The 19,062-nt window shown below is 33.6% G+C and overlaps 1 protein-coding gene across 1 annotated transcript in view; it reads left to right on the forward strand.

Moving 5' to 3' along the window:
• Positions 1 to 19,062, forward strand: part of LOC126885965 (E3 UFM1-protein ligase 1 homolog) — a 33,414-nt gene that overhangs the window by 3,751 nt on the left and 10,601 nt on the right. Inside the window, exons 2-4 of the mRNA XM_050652803.1 lie at positions 3,914 to 4,583; positions 9,644 to 10,319; positions 17,107 to 17,328. Of these exons, the coding sequence (XP_050508760.1) occupies positions 3,914 to 4,583; positions 9,644 to 10,319; positions 17,107 to 17,328 (1,568 nt within the window). The remainder of the gene's footprint in view (positions 1 to 3,913; positions 4,584 to 9,643; positions 10,320 to 17,106; positions 17,329 to 19,062) is intronic.

Below are 19,062 nucleotides of genomic sequence, written 5' to 3' on the forward strand. Positions count from 1 at the left end.
TTCATAAAAATGTGTGTTCTCCAGTTTAATCTTTGGTCTAGGTGCATTCCAAGGTATTTGACAGTTGCTTGCTGTTTTAGTTGATGTCATGCTACTATACATTACATATTATACAGGGTGAGTCATGAGGAACTGTACATACTCCTACCTCGTATAGAGGCTCCTATGGGGAATAACAAATGACCATTAAAAAGTGTCTGCTCCCCTTGTTTAATAATATACAGGGCGAGTTTCGCATTTTGACAGAAATTTATATTCGTCATAATTTTTGAACGGTCAGATCGATGTGTCTCTTATTTTGGTCAATCGTTACACTATTACCACCTAATCAACTGATTTATTCAATTTAGAAAAAAATCAGGTCCGGCTTTAAAAAATTAGTTTGTTTGGGTCTTAGAAAAAATTTCACCCTGTATACGCTTTTTGAAAACTCTAATATGAATTTTACAAATTAGACAAATAGACAATTAAAATGGCATATTTACTTTTTTCCCCACACGATTACTTAATTTTTTATAAAAAAATCAAAGACTATGAATTAAAAGGTTGGTAAAGTAAACCATAGATTTAAAAAAATTAACTTTTATTACAAAAATTAATTTTTTTTAACAAATATTTGATTTATGTTACCACCCAATTAACTGATTTATTTAAACTAGAAAAAAATCAGGTCCGGCTTTAAAAAATTAGTTCGTTTGGGTCTTAGAAAAAATTTCACCCTGTATATACTTTTTGAAAACTCTAATATGAATTTTACAAATTAGACAAATAGGCAATTAAAATGGCATATTTATTTTTTTTTCCACTTGATTACTTAATTTTTTATAAAAAAATAAAATTTGACTATGAATAATAATTAAAAGTTGGGTAAAGTGATTTAAAAGTAGATTTAAAAAAATTTACTTTTATTACAAAAATTAATTTTTTTTAACAAATATTTAATTTATGTTACCACCCAATCAACTGATTTGTTCAAACTAGAAAAAAATCAGGCCCGGATTTAAAAAATTATTTCGTTTTGGTCTTAGAAAAAATTTCACCCTGTATACGCTTTTTGAAAACTCTAATATGAATTTTACAAATTAGACAAATAGGCAATTAAAATGGCTTATTTATTTTTTCCCCCACGATTACTTAATTTTTTATTAAAAAATAAAATTTGTCAAAATCGGAATTTTAACCTAAAAATCAAAAAAAAAAGAATGTGTGTGTACTTTGTACGCACGTAAGAAGTTATACTTCTATTATATGATTATATGATTATAAACGAAATGAATATACTTTTTATTTATATTTTATTTAAATATTAAATTAATTTATACTTACTACTTCTCAAACATTTTTATTAAAACAGTGCCAAAAAACACATTAAAAATGCCACAAATGATTTCTGAACATTAATTGTCGGAAAAATTTTTAACTAAATACGTATTTTCTGAAAATAAAATTATATGATAAATATACTTACAATCATAAAATGTATAAAAACAAATAAAAAAATAAAAGTTTCTATTGGGATTCGAACCAACTTACCACGCGGCTGGTATTTGCTTTGTATTGGGATTCACCCGCATTAAAACTTCGCCACAGAGACAGCTTGTCATTATGTGCGAAGATCGTCTAACTAAACAGATTAACCTTTTGACATTTTTAACTTATGTAAATCAAATTATTTTGATTTTGAATTGAAATGATTTAGAATTGAAAAAATACAACAAAACATAGAGTAAGAAGACAATATATTAGGTGAATATTGATAGAAATTTTGATGGTAATCAAATTATGTAAATAAAAGTATTACATACTACTTATGTATTTTGGTAGGTTCAAGGTAGGTATCGGAGCCCGTATAACGACTAATAAATTTCGCAATCACTTGCGTTGTGCAAAGTGGCTATGTTCAAATATCATAACAAAATTTGATCAACTATTTATAAAACACTTACCAGTGAAAGATTCTTTAGCTTTGAATAAGCGAGATCTGCGGCACTCATACTAGGCACAGTTTGATGAGCTTTCACATTGGCATGCAACAATCATCTCTTCTATGTAAATAGGTCCAAAAATATAACATGAAAACTATTTAAAAAGGCAGTATAACCATTAACTAACTTTTTGTTTGTTGTTTCTCTTCCTACAAATTTTAAAACGCAACAAGCATACATTATAACCAAACCATGCACAGTCCCACAGCTGTGCCACAGCTGCAATATTGGATAATTTTTGTCGTGTCATTTGAACATCCAATCAGAACAAAGTTATAATGCGCATGCGCCCGGTCGCTAGGTTTTCCCATATAAAATTTCACCGTCATTACGCCCGTAAAGAAGTATAACTTAAAAAAAGATGAAATCACGGTTTAACTCGCTACAACGTTCCATTTAAAAAAATTTTTCTGAAATTTTTACAGCACATATCTTTTACCATTGTGAAGACTATGACAATTGTTGTAGACTTTCAATCTTCTTCTCGTAAAAGTTATGAATTTAAAAAAATAAAAGGTGCAGATTCGTGAATTGCAAAGTTAAATCGCAAAAATTAAGTGAAAAAATTTAAAATTTATCTATTTGGTCACGTCTATGTTAAACTATAGAGTCCAAATAGACGTGTTATGGGGAGTTTTAGATCTAGACGTGTTATAGAAAAAAAAAAAAAAAATGGTGAAACTTTTAATTTTAAGAAAAACGTTGTTTATTTTTTTTTATTTTTATGGTAAAATTGCGATTTTGACAAATTTGATTTTTGAATAAAAAATTAAGTAATCGTGTGGGGAAAAAATAAATATGCCATTTTAATTGCCTATTTGTCTAATTTGTAAAATTCATATTAGAGTTTTCAAAAAGCGTATACAGGGTGAAATTTTTCTTAAGACCCAAACGAACTAATTTTTTAAAGCCGGACCTGATTTTTTTCTAGTTTGAATAAATCAGTTGATTGGGTAGTAACATAAAAATACAGTGTTAAATCAAATATTTGTTTAAAAAAATTAATTTTTGTAATAAAAGTTATTTTTTTTTAAATCTATGGTTCACTTTACCAAATTTTTAATTCATAGTCAAATTTGATTTTTTTTATAAAAATTTAAGTAATCGTGTGGGGAAAAAATAAATATGTCATTTTAATTGCCTATTTGTCTAATTTGTAAAATTAATATTAGAGTTTTCAAAAAGCGTATACAGGGTGAAATTTTTTTTAAGACCCAAACGAACTAATTTTTTAAAGCCGGACCTGATTTTTTTCTAGTTTGAATAAATCAGTTGATTACGTGGTAATAGTGTAACGATTGACCAAAATAAGAGACACATCGATCTGACTGTTCAAAAATTATGACGAATATAAATTTCTGTCAAAATGCGAAACTCGCCCTGTATATTATTAAACAATGGGAGCAGACACTTTTTAATGGCCATTTGTTATTCCCCATAGGGGCCTCTATACGAGGTAGGAGTATGTACAGTTCCTCATGACTCACCCTGTATAATAGCATGACATCATTAAATCAATTTCTAAATATATCCTTCCATATATTTATTTTTCTTAACATGTATGCGAGTTGGTGTGTTATGAATAGGCTCGTATCCAACTTGGTGTCTATGCATTTTGGATGTATCTTAGTCACGCGTGACGTTGCGACCCTGACAGAAATTAGAATTAAACTAATTTATCTATTGAGTTGACCAACTATTACTACATATATAAACAATGCTATTATTTAGCATCTTTTCTATTTTTTTTTTATAGAAAATAGACAAAAATAAATTATTTAATATCCATTTTGGATACCAGAAAAATATACTGTATTAATGCAAAAAATAGTTGAATAAAGGTATATTACTTAATATTCTATAAAATTTGTAAAAATATAAAATTTGGTGGACCACAAATTTATTTTATTTATTTTTTTTACTTTTAGGTTGTCTGAAAGGAACTGTATACAAATTATATCATGGTTGATAGATCAAAAAATGTTAGATCTGATATTTACCAGCGATGGCAAGGAATATCTTACACCTGCTCAGTTAGTATTAGATATAAAGGGAGAATTGTACGATCACAGTGGTAGAATAAATTTAGTAGAGTTAGCTAAAATCATAGGAGTAGATTTGGCACATATTAATGCTCACCTAAATGATGTTTTAAAAAGCAATAAGGATATCCAGTCAGTATTGGGACAACTTATTGATAGCTCATATATACAGAGAATAGCCGGAGAAATCAACGAGAAGCTGGTTCAACAAGGGCAGATCAGTATTAGCGATTTAACGATTCAATATGACCTTCCCGCTGACTTTCTCCAGAACCAAGTAGTAGAAAAAAATTTAGGAAAAATCATATTTGGAAAACAAGACAAAAACGATCCCAAAGTCTTCTTCACCGAGTCTTTTATTGCCCGAACAAAAGCTAAAATCAAGGGAGCTTTGACAGGCTTAACTAGACCAACTCCAATATCTTCTATTTTAAACCAAATTGATATCAGTGATAAGTTGTTTTTCTCTCTATTTGATCAAACTGTTAGTTACGGATCTTTAACTGGAAGGATGGCCGGTGCTCAGTATATCCCAAATGTTTATGCCAGGTCTCAGGTAAGTAAGAAGCATTCTTTCCAAAACAATAAATATTTTTTTTTAAACATTTTATATTAACATGTATAAGGAGTTTTTATGTATAAAAGGAATTTAGAGCTCCTGATACCTTCTTCTTCTTCAGCCTGTTTTGCATTCACTTCTGGACAAAGGCCTGCCCATGTGTTCTCCGCTCTTCTCTGTTTTGTACTATTTGGTGCTAGTTTCTCTCCACTTTGATATTCTAATCACAGTTTTTGTGATCTTTCTCTACTATGACTGTGTTTGTATGGTCTCCAATATACCGGGTGTTCCAATAAGAATGGCTCTCGGCCATATCTCAGGAACCGTTTATAGTACAGCTTTGAGAAAAAAAATATTTATAACAAAAGTTGCCTCCGGAAAAGCCTGGAAATTATTTTCATAATTGTAGGTCCACCGCTAGAGGGCGTAATTGAATATCAAAAATTAAAAAATCAAAATTTTACAAAATTTACCCAATGAAAGGGCACTGGAATTTCAATCATTGTATTTTTCATAAAATTCTGCGCATATTTGATTTCACAAGTTTAAGTCTACCTTTGCAAATAAGAGGTGGGGGTGAGTGGGAACCTTCTTATGAAAAAAGGCTGTAAGTCCGGTTCTGCTAAATCGAATTTTGCATACTTGGTCTTGTTGAAAACAGCTCTTTTTCGTCAATGTAAGTGTCTTATTTTCGAAATAGCCTAATAAGTAATATGCAAGCTAGGAGGCGTTATTTAATTAGTTTCAGAAATCTAGTTTTCTTTGGAAAATATTAAATACAAGTATGCATTTTGAATCCTGTGTTACAAAATTAGACCAAATTAGCAACATAATACCGAAAACCGCATGTCTATACCTTTTTTCTATCTCGAGATATCAAGAAATGTGTAAATTTTAAACATAACTGTTACTATCACCGGTAAACGAGGTTAAGGAAAAGTAGTGTGCTATGGAAAAAAAACAAATAAACATTTTATAGATGTAAACGTATATAATTAATTAAAACAACAATAAGACAAACAACACTATAAAATATAACAAAGAAATAAAAGCAACTACTTACTTAGTCTTAGTGACTGCCTAAATGTTCAAATTGTTGCCCATCAATTTCGATGCAAGCATTTACTCTTTCAAGAGTAGATTGAATAGCAACAGATTTAGCTGTTTTAGACTTTTATTTATGGGCACGGATTAAAGACCTTGTTTTTGCCGCTAGGCCCACTACGCGAGAAACATGATCTAGAATCTAGAGAATACGAAACGCATTGCGAAAGCAGAAATTGAGACTGCTGTTTAATCTACTCTTGAAAGAGTAAATGCTTGCATCGAAAATGATGAGCAACAATTTGAACATTTAGGTCGTCACTAAGTAAGTAGTTGCTTTTATTTCTTTGTTATATTTTATAGTGTTGTTTGTCTTATTGTTGTTTTAATTAATTATATTCGTTTACATCTGGAAAATGTTTCTCTGTTTTTTCCATAGCACACTACTTTTCCTTAACTTCGTTTACCGGCGACATTAACAGTTGTTTAAAATTTACACGTTTCTTAAAATATCTCGAGATAGAAAAAAGGTATCGACATGCGGTTTTCGGTATTATGTTGCTAATTTGGTCTAATTTTGTAATACAGGATTAAAAATGCATACTTGTATTTAATATTCTCCAAAGAAAACTAGATCTCCGAAACTAATTAAATAACGCCTACTAGCTGGCATATTACTTATTAGGCTATTTCGAAAATAAGACTCTTACATTGACGAAAAAGAGCTGTTTTCAACAAGACCAAGTATGCAAAATTCGATTTAACAGAACCGGACTTACAGCCATTTTTTCTTAAGAAGGTTCCCACTCACCCCCACCTCTTATTTGCAAAGGTATACTTAAACTTGTGAAATTAAATATGCGCAGAATTTTATGAAGAATACGATGATCAGTGCCCTTTCATTAAATAAATTTTGTAAATTAATTTTTTAATTTTTGATATTTAATTACGCCCTCTAGCGGTGAACCTACAATTATGAAAATAATTTCCAGGCTTTTCCCGAGGCAACTTTTGATATAAATATTTTTTCTCAAAGCTGTACTATAAACGGTTCCTGAGATATGGCCGAGAGCCTTTCTTGCCACATATCCTACCCAGCTCTATTTCATTTGCGCAATTCCAATTACATCTTCCATTTGTCCACCTTCGTTCTGCATCACACATTCTCATTTCATATATGTTTTTTCAGAGAAACTCCTAGCATAGCTCGTTTGGTGGCCCTCTCTGTTGTTTTTAATATCATCATCATCATCATTCAACCCGGATCTTTCCACTGCTGGATATAGGTCTCCCTTGGTCTTCTCCATGTATTCCTGCTTTGTGCTGTTTGCAACCAATTTTTGTTGATCCGTTTTAGGTCATCAGACCATCTTGTTTGCGGACGACCTCTACTCCGATACACTTCTTGTCTTGGTCTCCAGTGTATTATTCGCTGTGTCCATCTGTTATCTGACATTTTAGTTGCGTGCTCCGACCAGTTCCACTTAAGGGTCATAATTCTTTCTATGGCATCTGTCTATGGTTCTCCGTCTTATTTCCTTGTTCATAATCCACTCCCTACCAGGAATGCCTAACATCGAGCGTTCTATGGCTCTTTATGTAACACAAATTTAATTTCTTATTTTCTTGGTTTATGTGTTAAGTTTCTGCACCATATGTAAGTACTGGCAACACGCACTGATTAAAATCTTTTCTTTTGAGACACATAGGCAGTTCTGACTTCAGGACATAGCTCAGCTTGCCGAATGCCACCCAAGTGAGGAAGCTAGGACAAATAATCCCCGGACAAATAATCCCGGACAAAAAATCGCCACAAATTATCCCCGGACAAAAATCTCCGGACAAAAAATCCCCACAAATTATCCCCGGACAAAAAATCCCTGGACAAAAAATTACCTGACAAATCATCCCCGGACAAAAAATCCCCACAAAAAATCCCGGACAAATAATCCCCACAATTTTTTTTGGACAAAATATCCCCACAAAAAATCCCGGACAAAAAATACCCACGAAATATTTGCTGCCGAATAGTTCTCTAAAAGTTTTCCCGAAATTTTACCAAATTTCGAATTCTAATTCCATGCTGAAAACTTCAAATTTTACATGACAAAGGAGTGTGAGTTTTTTCAAAAATCCTGGAAGATATGAGGAATGAACTAAGGCCCCGTTCCCATGACAGGCGCTTAACGCGCGATTACAACTATATACATTTTACTTGAGACAGTTCACATGCCAACGCTCGTTTTAATGACCTAAAACGTGCGTTAGCATGTGAACGGTCTTAAGTAAAATGTATGTAGTTGTAATCGCGCGTTATCAAAACGCGCGTTAAGCGCCTGTCATGGGAACGGGGCCTTAGTTCATTCCCCATATCTTCCACGATTTTTGAACAAACTCACACTCCTTTGTCATGTAAAATTTGAAGTTTTTAGCCTGGAATTGGTTCGAAATTTGGTGAAATTTCACCAAAACTTTTAGAGAACTATTCGGCAGCAAATATTTCGTGGGTATTTTTTGTCCGGGATTTTTTGTGGGGATATTTTGTCCAAAAACATTTGTGGGGATTATTTGTCCGCGATTTTTTTGTGGGGATTTTTTGTCCGGGGATTTTGTATCCAGGGATTTTTTGTCCGAGGACAATTTGTGAGGATTATTTGTCCGGGATTATTTGTCCGCTGATTATTTGTCCAGACCCCCAAGTGAGTCCTATGCGGCGGCTTAGTTCGCACGTTTCATTATCTCTTCCTATGCGTATCTCATGCCTTAAGTACTTATAAGAGGTGGTTTCTTCGATATGCTCGCAATTTACTGAAATCTTTTCGCTTAACACAAGATTTGTCATGATTTGTGTTTTTGTGTGGTTGATTTTTAATCCAACTTGTAGGGAGGCTAGGTATAGTTTCTGCGATACAGCATTTTTCGATTTTTTTTAAGTTTAACCGCGTTTATCTCGAAAACTATGCATTTTACGAAAAAAACTTGTAAGCACATTTTTGCTTAGAATGACCCAAAAAAACACAAAAAAATGTTTTTTTTGCGAAAAATCGCTTTTTATCTGTCCGTAACAAAGGGGGGGGGGAGGGGGTAACAAGGCACCATCGCACCTTCCGGTAAGATTCAGTTTTTCATTGTTCAAGGTCTCAGGTAAAAGAATCCCATCATAGTTGCCGGTCCTCAGGTTTTGCATACTCAAATACTTACAGAATCCGGTCTATTGGTTATCTTCGAAAAGTATTGAATAGAGAGATATCGCAAAGATTAACGTTAATAACGTGTCAAGGCGCAAATAACGGATAACGGTCTATTTCAACACAGGCATCAAGAGAGTTATCGCAAATGTTTAGGGGAGGGGATTAACGTTTTTATGACAACAGGCATTTTGAATTAAATGTAACCTAGAAATTAATGTTGAGGAATACTGTAAATGTTTTTTATTGAAAAATGAATTTGGATATTGAGCAGGTTGACATGCATTTTAATTTTAATGATTTAACCAACAATAAATATAAATAATCAGTATAAAAATAATATAAAATATCTGAATAACTAATATCCTAAGCACAAAAGTAGTCTATTATAGACAAAATAAGAACACAAGCATTTATCAACACAGCAAACAATTTACAATTTTTAGTTTATAAAATTTGTATTCTACAAAATTATTTTTATATTTCATCCCAAATGAGAAATTAGCGTTAACGTTATTACCGTCCCTTATTTCGACCTAAATAGCGGGACACGTTATCCGGTATGTGTCACATTCACTCTGCGCTTGCGTACATGTCAAAATAGCGTATTCCGCTATTAGCGTGCAGTAAAAATGCCTTTGCGATATCTCTCTAATGTAACTTCTTTTGTACTCGTATGGCCATTTCTCCACATTTTCTATACCACCTTTTCAATGCCTGACCTATATGTTAAAAAGTGTAGGTGATAGACCACATCCCTGCTTGAGGCCTTTTTTAATTTAATTATTTCTGTAGTTTATATTAACGCTTAATATTTTATTGCAGAATGAATGGGTCAGTCATTTCTACAAGCAAAATAGTTACCTTGAGTTTGACGCGCTTTCACGTCTTGGTATAACTGACCAAAAAACATACATTAAAAAACAGCTTGCCAATCAGGATTACCAAATTCTCAATTCTTGCGTAGTATCCAAAACCATATTGGATCGCGTAGAGGCTGATATTGATGAGTGCATAGCTAGCAAGTCATTCATAGATTTACAGATTAATTTGCCGTCAGTATTTAATCAAACAGATCAAGAAATGATTCTAGACTTAGTATTAAGTAACCAAAAACGTTCTCAAACCGTTCTGTTGGAGAACTACGTCTTTAGTAAAACATTCATCGAGAAACTAGTTAAAGATTGTGAAAATTTAATTCAAGAAAAAGCAAAGAATGTTGTAGAAAGTGGAAAGTATCAGCAGTATCATATCAGTCTACAAGCATCTTCAACTAAATCGCAAAAAGTAGAGGATGTAGAAGAAAAGGTTGACAAGAGAGAAGAAAGGAGGAGGAAAGCAGCTGGTGGAAAAAGCGGTGGGGGAACTCAAGGCAGAGAGACGAAAACTAAGTCTACAAAAAAGTTATACAGAGCCGCTCAAAGAAACAACTCGGAGAGTGATGGAGATGTGGCTGAAAAGAAAATAGTGTTGGAAATTATTAAATTTGATGATATTAAAAGTAAGTACATAGGTATTATATTTAAAGCAAAGTTGCCACTTTTGTTTCATTATATTCTTTTTTTATTCGGCCAGTGGCTGAAGATCAGATTATAGTGTAACGCATAGTGTGTGTGTTGAGTAGATGTCTTGTTACTTTAGTAAAGTCGACTTCATTGTCTTTACAAAGAGACGCTAATTGTATCCGATCGTTTGCGGTTCCTCCGATGAGTACCGATCCCACGAGGATAGAAATTATTTTTGTTTATTAAACAAGAATAAAAAACCGCTAAAAGCCGTAAAAATGAGTGGTGCATACAATATTCCAGCTACAAAAGATCTGATATGAATATTACGTTTTTAACTATTTATAATGGGAATAAGCCACAATATTATTAAAAAATGATTTTTATTAACGTTTCGACGCCCAAATCGGGTGCCGTTGTCAAAATACAAAATACTACTAACATAAACAAAAATGTTGTTGCTTAGTAAAAAAATTCTTCTAATAATTTATTTAATTTGACTCATTTATATCGACAATTCAGATACATATGATACATTTTAAAGTAGAAGACTTTAAAATGATATTGCCAATATTTATGAGTTGCGTTCCTGGGACGACTTTACTGAAAGATAGTTCATTCGATTAAATGAAATCAACCCCAACTCAAGAATATCCGTCACAAAAAAATCATAGCATATGATCTGTCTTTAAAAAGACAACCACATGCAACGGTGACATTAAAATTCTCGCGTTAGAGATCTCATAGTAAATCACGAGGGAAAACCAGGAAAAACCTCGTGATACTATCCCGACATCGTAAGTATTTGGTCTTACATTTAATTTACTCTCAAAATTAATACCAAATTCTGACTTTACTATAATTTTGTTTAAATTATAAATAATATCAATAATTATAAATTGAGTTGGGGTTGATTTCATGTAATCGAATGAACTATCTTTCAGTAAAGTCGTCCCAGGAAGCAACTCATAAATATTGGCAATATCATTTTAAAGTCTTCTACTTTAAAATGTATCGTATCTGAATTGCCGATATAAATGAGTCAAATTAAATAAATTATTAGAAGATTTTTTTTACTAAGCAACAACATTTTTGTTTATGTTAGTAGTATTTTGTATTTTGACAACGGCACCCGATTTGGGCGTCGAAACGTTAATAAAAATAATTTTTTGATAATATTGTGGCTTATTCCCATTATAAATAGTTAAAATTGTAAAATATTACGTGGCGCGAAAATGGATTTTCATTTTGATGCAAAACAAAATTATAGTTTTATTTTAAAATATTTTTCCATAATGTTTGCTCAATTTGAAGTAAAAAGAGCTTCAATATACAAACTGTATCAAAGTTAATCTTTTGTGGCACGTTTTACTTCAAATTGAGCAAATATTATGGAAAAATATTTTAAAATAAAACTATAATTTTGTTTTGCATCAAAATGAAAATACATTTTCGCGCCAATATTTATATTTCGCGCCACGTATGCACCACTCATTTTTACGGCGTTTAGCGGTTTTTTATTTTTGTATCAGGAGTTTTTAAAAGTTATTTATAAATTAAATGTATGAAGTTAAATGCAATGTTTCTCGATTACACGTTACGCTTTATAAATCGTCGCCTTTGTCGCATTATCTCCCAAATGAACTAGTGTCCATCAAATGTACACTAGATTTCTTTTCTATTCGAAATAGATTAAAAAAATATTGGGATGACCGGTAAATGAACTCGGATTGCCCGTTGCCAGATCAAATTTAGCGCCGTAACCACTACAACTACATAAACCATTTCGGGAATAATCGTTAACTGGATTATACTTCTGTAGCTTAATAACTTCTAAACGGCTTAACCGATTTTGATCACTAAACATGAGTTTGAAACGTATTGACAAGTAGTATCTGATGCATCTAAGGTCAAGTATGATAACTGAAGCTATTACAGGAATTATTGAGCTTGAAAACCCGTATTTTCCCATAGGAAATAGATTTGATCATACTTATGAAGCCTATAATTTAAAAATTCTAATTTTCCTGGATATGGGGTAAACACCGTTAGATTCGTCTAGAGTCCTTCTACAAACGCTCAGTATTGGCGCAATTCGTAGGTTGAAATTTTGAGTAATTCTCGAGAAACCAAAATTTTCAGTTTAGTTTTTCAGTCTTTCGGCTATACTGAGCCGTGTGTATGTCTGATCCTGACGGCTTAGACACTATTTGAAAGCTTAACTCAACACTATTGATTTGGTGTATGTGCGGTTCTCCTCTCGCTTCTTGAACCAAAGATATATACCGCCAAAAAATATGCCGTTTTGTACCTACCAAGTCCTATAGCTGGCTTATGGGTGGTCAAAAGTCACAAACTACACCGGTTCTGAATCGGCCCTGACCCCCTCTTCAAACACAGAAAAAAAATCAGATTGGTTTAACTTTTCCACACACATAGGTACATACATACATACATATCCACTAACATATACACAAACATTTTGCCCTTTTTAAATAGAAATTGAGTCATATTTCTGAGCTCGGTAACTTTTGAATGGTATAACCGATTTTTAAAATTAGATATGCGTTGGAAAGTTAATAATCAGTACTATTAGAAGCCGCAAAGGTCTGACTTAAATTTTCGAAGTTTTTGGGAGTTTTGGGACAACGAAAAACAGACATTAATTAGGAAGGGCCGTAAAATCCACACCCTTGGACCAAAATGGATGGTTGACATATGAATGGGTGAGTCTTTTCCTGAAGTTTAAGATGGGAATTGGCCCAATTTTCAATTCAGTCAGATTTAGAAAATCGAAAATTTCGTGTATATATAGTGTCGCGTGTAGGGGGGTTGTGCGCCACTAGCGAGAACTGCCGTTCTCTGGTAATTTTTAATAAAAAAAATTTCCTACCTGGCTGGGAATCGAACCCACCACCCAGCACTAAACCTACCAATTGTCCGCAGCAAGTTGAATCGCTATGCAACTTTTTGCATTCGATTCGGGAAAGTATCAAGAAAGTTTGTGAACAAAGTTTATGGTCGTAAAATGAGAATTGCAGTTTGTGCAGAAGGAAATGCATTGTAGTGCATAGAAAATAAAAAAATTGCAACGGGGTTTCGACGTCGCTGAATACAAATATAATAACGACGATGGACCTCGAGGTACCTTGTACTCATGGTGGACCACGTCTCTTGGAGTTTCACGTTAATTTTATTCCAAACCAGTCGACAGATATTACTCGGAGATTTTTGAGGTCGCTGAACACTAATATGATAACGACGATGGTCTTTGAGCTACCTGGCGCCCAAGGTGGACATAATCCAATGGAGTTTTATGTTGTTAATTTCATTCTAAATGAGTCTTCGACATTCATTACTCGGAGGTTTTAGAGATCGCTGAACACGAACATGACAATGACGATGGTCCTCGAGCTACCTGGTGCCCAAGGTGGAACTCGTCTCTTCTTCTTCTTTAAGTGCCATCTCCGCGGCGGAGTTCGGCAATCATGATAGCTATTCGTATTTTAGAGACGGCTGCTCTGAAAAGTTCATTTGATGTACATCCGTATCACTGTCTCAGGTTGCGCAGCCACGATATTCTGCGTTTCCGTATGCTTTTCTTTCCTTGAATCTTTCTCTGCATAATCAATTGGAGCAAGCTGTATCTCTCTCCACGTGTAATATGTCCTATTCCAATTTTCTTGTTGTGGTGGTATCTAGGATTTCCATTTCCTTATTCATCTTTATCATAACCTCTTTGTTTGTGACGTGTTCTGTCCACGATATTTTCAGAATTCTTCTGTACACCCACAGCTCGAATGATTCTAGTTTTTTCATTGATGCAGCACTCAAGATCCAAGCTTCCATTCCGTAAAACAAAGTCGAGAAAACGTAGCATCTAGCCAACCTAACTCTTAGCTCCAACTTTAAATCTCTTGTGCAGAGCACTTTTCTCATTTTGTTAAAATTTGCTCTAGCCTTTTCTATTCTGATTTTGATTTCCTGTAAGTAATCTCCTGTGGAGTTGATCATTGTTCCAAGGTATGCATATTGGTCGACTCATTCGATATTGGATCCGTTTATGAAGAGATTTTCGTTATTTCTTTGAGTTTTCGATATTCTCATAAACTTTGTCTTCTTGACATTCATTGTTAGCCCGTATTCTTGTCCAAACTCTGCTATTCTGGTCACCAGCCTCTGAAGATCCCCAATATTTTCAGCTAAGATGACAGTGTCATCCGCATATCTAATGTTGTTAATGGCAACTCCATTTACCTTTATTCCAGCTGTTTCACCCTCAATAGCTTTTTTCAAGATCTCTTCCGAGTAGGCATTAAAAAGAATTGGCGACAACACGCATCCCTGTCTCACTCCACGTCTAATTTCAATTTTCTCTGACAGCTGATCGTTAACACTTTTTGCTCGTTGCTTATAGTATAAATTCGATATAATCCTGAGGTCATTGTAGTCCAGCTTCTTTGATTCCAGGATATGCATTAATTGTTCATTTCGTACTTTGTCGAATGCTTTATTATAGTCAATAAAACACGCATATATATCTTGATTGACGTCCAGGCACCTTTGTACAAGTATGTTAAGTGAAAAAAGAGCTTCACGAGTTCCCAGGCCTTCGCGAAACCCAAATTGCATATCATTAATGTCTATGTCCAGGTTATGATATATTCGGTTATGGATGACTTTCAGTAGCAACTTTAACACATGGGACATCAAACTAATGGTGCGGTAGTCGCCGCATTCTCTTGCGTTTTTTTAGGGAGGCAAATAAAGATCGACGTCAACCATTCTTTGGGTAATGTGCCTGAGCTATAAATTTTGTTCCAAGAGTACCACTAAAACATCAATATGCTGTTCATCTATAATTTTTAAAAGGTCGATAGGAAGCATGTCAGGTCCTGGACTTTTTCTGTTCTTCATTGTTTTTAACGCATGTATTATTTCTTCCTTTGTAATATGTGGACATATTTCTCGGTAAGTAAGTTCTATGTGTTCCAGGTACTCTCTTTCATCATCGAACAGTTCATCGATGTATTCTGCCCAACGTTGTACTTTCTCATCGGTCTCTGTTATAGCAACCCCGTGTCTATCCAGAAGTGCACCAGTGAGTTTTTGTTTTCTTAGTCCAGCCATTTCTTTGACTTTCTTATGTAGGTTAAGTAGATCGTATCTTTGTTGGAGGTCCTCGATCTTTTTGCATTTCTCTTCAAAGTGTTTTTCTTTTGCCTGCTTTATCATCTTCCTTATCTCGTGGTTAATCTCCCTGTATTTATTGTCATCTTTGTTCTTATATTGTCTCCGTTCATCATATTCAGTATCTCGTCGTTCATCCATTCCTCTTTCCTCCTTGTCGAAGTCTTTACAAGGTTCTAGCATGCAATGTTTTAGTTGCTCCCAGTGCTCGTCAATGTCATTGGTGTATATGTTCAGCTCTCTACAGTTCGTATGCAGTTCGTGTTGAAGACATTCTTTTACGTTGGGTTCTTTAAGCTTGCTTATGTCTATTGTAGCAGTTCTCTGATGTATTTTAATATTTTTAAGTGTGAGTGTAATTTTGGCGATAAGTGGGTTGTGATCTGAGGCCACGTCTGCTCCGGGATATGCTTTTACGGCTTTAACAGCATTACGGTATCTTTCGTTTATCATAATGTAGTCTATCTGGTTCCTAACTACTTTCTCCGATGAATCTGCGGACGATCTCCATGTATACAGTCGTCTGTTGGGTAGTTTTAAAACTGTGTTTGTAATAATGAAGTTCTGCTCTTGGCAAAATTGTAGTAGACGATCCCCTCTCTCATTGCGATTTCCCAGACCATATTTTGCTACACACTTTCCGCTTTGCCCCTTTCCAATCTTTGCATTGAAATCACCTAGGACTATCGTGATTTCTCTACTCTTTGTTTTTTTCAGTGCTTCTTCGATATGCTGGTAAAATAATTCTAGTTCTTCTTCATTGGCATTCGTCGTAGGAGCATATACTTGTATCAGGTTCAACGTGGCGTGAGATGTCTCTAATTGTAGTAACATTACTCTTTCTGAGATGGGGACAAACCCTCTCACTGCTCTATTAGATATTTTATTAACAATTATTGCCACGCCGTGTCTATGTTGGTTGTCATCGCTACCTGAATAATATATTGTAGCTTCTGCTGTTGAGAAGCAGCCTGAGTTAGGCCACCTGGCTTCACTGATACCCAGTACATCAATATTCAACCTGTTCATCTCTTGAATGATATGAACTCGTCTCTAGTTTCATGTTAATTTAAAATTTAGTGAGCAGCATCAAGTGAGAAGGGGGGAGGGGGTCACCAAACTTGCCAAGGGCGTTCTGCAATTTCATTCTAAATAAATGAGTTGACAGTCATTATTCGGTGGTTTTTTGAGGTCGCTGAAGATGAACATGGCAACGACGATGATTCTGGGTCTATCTGGTGCCTATGGTGGACCTACATACTGCAGTATACTGCGTAAGAAATAATTTTACGCACTGTAGACATTTTGAACAATGAAAAAAAGGTTTCTCAATCAACTACACAAAATTGAAAATTGAACTAACCCAGACAACGGTACAGAGTATTATCGGTGGTTTCTAATGACAGTTTTTTTCATAAGTAAATGTTTCGTCGATTTTTAGGTCATTTAATATGATACGATTGTAACTAATTTTAAAATATGAAGTTTAAAGCTATCTACAATTTTTATAAACAACTCTTTTGTATCAATCAATTACTAATTCATCACTCTGTATATATTTTGATTAAAAAAATCAACATTAATTATTTTCAGATACTTTGCAACTTCCGCTTGAAGAAGAGGGCGTACAGGACGATATCTTAGATGAAATTGTGAACCATTTGCTTCCAAAATTAAACGAAGATGCCATACAAATTGCAGCAAACATTTTCGCTACTACCGTTACCGATCGCACGGCTAATCGTCGTCAAACTCACAATGAAATTCAAAACAAGCTTAATGCGTTGATTGGAGATGTTCGATTATTTGATAAAGGTATTTATAACAAAGAATACTAATTCTTGAGAGGCCACATTAACGCTTCATCAATATTACTTCGAGAGATAGTATCATACCCCTTTTCGACAGTTCTGCGAAACTTTGGCAACAGTGGCAATATTTGACATTATCTAATATCAATATTGTGACAATATACTGATAGGCGCGCTAAATGGAAGTAATAGAAAACAATTTTATTATTAGTAAATAAATATTTATAAAAATAAACCAAAATGGGTGAAAATTTTATGTTAACATAGGTATTTGCACAAAATAATAACAAAACAATGATAAATAATCATTTCGTTGGGAAGCGAAACAAGGGCCGTTTTATTTTATTTAGTTATTTTTACCAAAAATATACTTACCTATAAGTAAAACTCACAATAATTAACAATAATCTATTTTTTTTAATAGTTCAACAACTTAGTTCTATTACTTACACAAAAATGTAATAAATTAATTATAAATAAACACTACTTCCCTAGGGATCAACACTAACGAATTCTTAAAATAATACAATACTGCACTGAACATATATCGATACCGATAACAGAACAGATAAGATAATCGTGCTATTACACTTAGAAATCTGACGCAGGTTTGTCAAAATGACAGTGACTATTTCTCTATATTCCCTAATCAGTTATTAGTTATAATATGTTCGATTTCTTGTTAGAGATAACAAATTTTAGTAGTTCCAATGTGACACAAAATCTAGTCATGGGATAAAAAGTGTATGTGAAGAAAGTGTATTTTTTTGTTCTTCTTATTGGCGGTACAGGCTCGTTTTTTATCTCTCTCTTTTCCTCCTCCTCCGTTGTTGTTGTTGAGAGAGAGACTCTCTTTTCTCCTCCTCCGTTGTTGTTGTTGAGAGAGAGAGAGAGTCTCTCTCTTTTCCTCCTCCTCCGTTGTTTGTTGTTGAGAGAGATCTCTCTCTTTTCCTCCTCCTCCGTTGTTGTTGTTGAGAGAGAGTGTAAGACTAAATTGAGTTATTTTCCCGTTTAGATATTGTCATGATGTTACTTATATTATTAACTTTATTTTAATAGAAAACATTCAATTTATATCCTTTATTTTTAATTTACTTACACACTAAAATAAACTTAGGTGCATAGAAATCGGCCCAATTAAAAATTTGGTCATTTTTGATGTCTTATATTTCCTAAACCTGTTGGCCGATTTAAGTGATTTTTTGAACATTTTATAGCCTGATTCTTTGACAATATCGTTGTAATAATACTATTGCTAGACAGTTAAATTTTCATTGTATACCGGGTGTACCAATCAAACTGTGTTTTTTTCTTAAAGTTCGCATCACCCTGTGGAATATTCTAGCATTTATAAAATACTGAAATTAAAATCCAACTAAAGCCTCAGGTTTTCTTATCATTCTGTTTTTTGATTCATTCGTTTATGTTGGATAATAAAAAAGTTAGTTACTTTAACAACTAGACATGTTCTTCATCAATACACGGTGTTTCTAGATAAGTGCGACAAACTTTAAGGGATAATTCTGCATGAAAAAATAATGACAGTTGGCTTTATAAACGTATGTCCGCAAATGTTTCGTTTCTGAAATACGAGAAGTTGAATTTCTTCTTACAAAGTGACGATTTATTTTATTCCTTTAAAACTGGTTGAGATATGCCAATGAAATTCGGTGGGTTTTAAGACGTAGTCGTTGCACATTTTTTGACATACAATTAAGAATTTAATATTCACCATTAA

The sequence above is a fragment of the Diabrotica virgifera genome, chromosome 6, assembly GCF_917563875.1.
Source record: "Diabrotica virgifera virgifera chromosome 6, PGI_DIABVI_V3a".
Lineage (NCBI taxonomy): Eukaryota > Metazoa > Arthropoda > Insecta > Coleoptera > Chrysomelidae > Diabrotica > Diabrotica virgifera.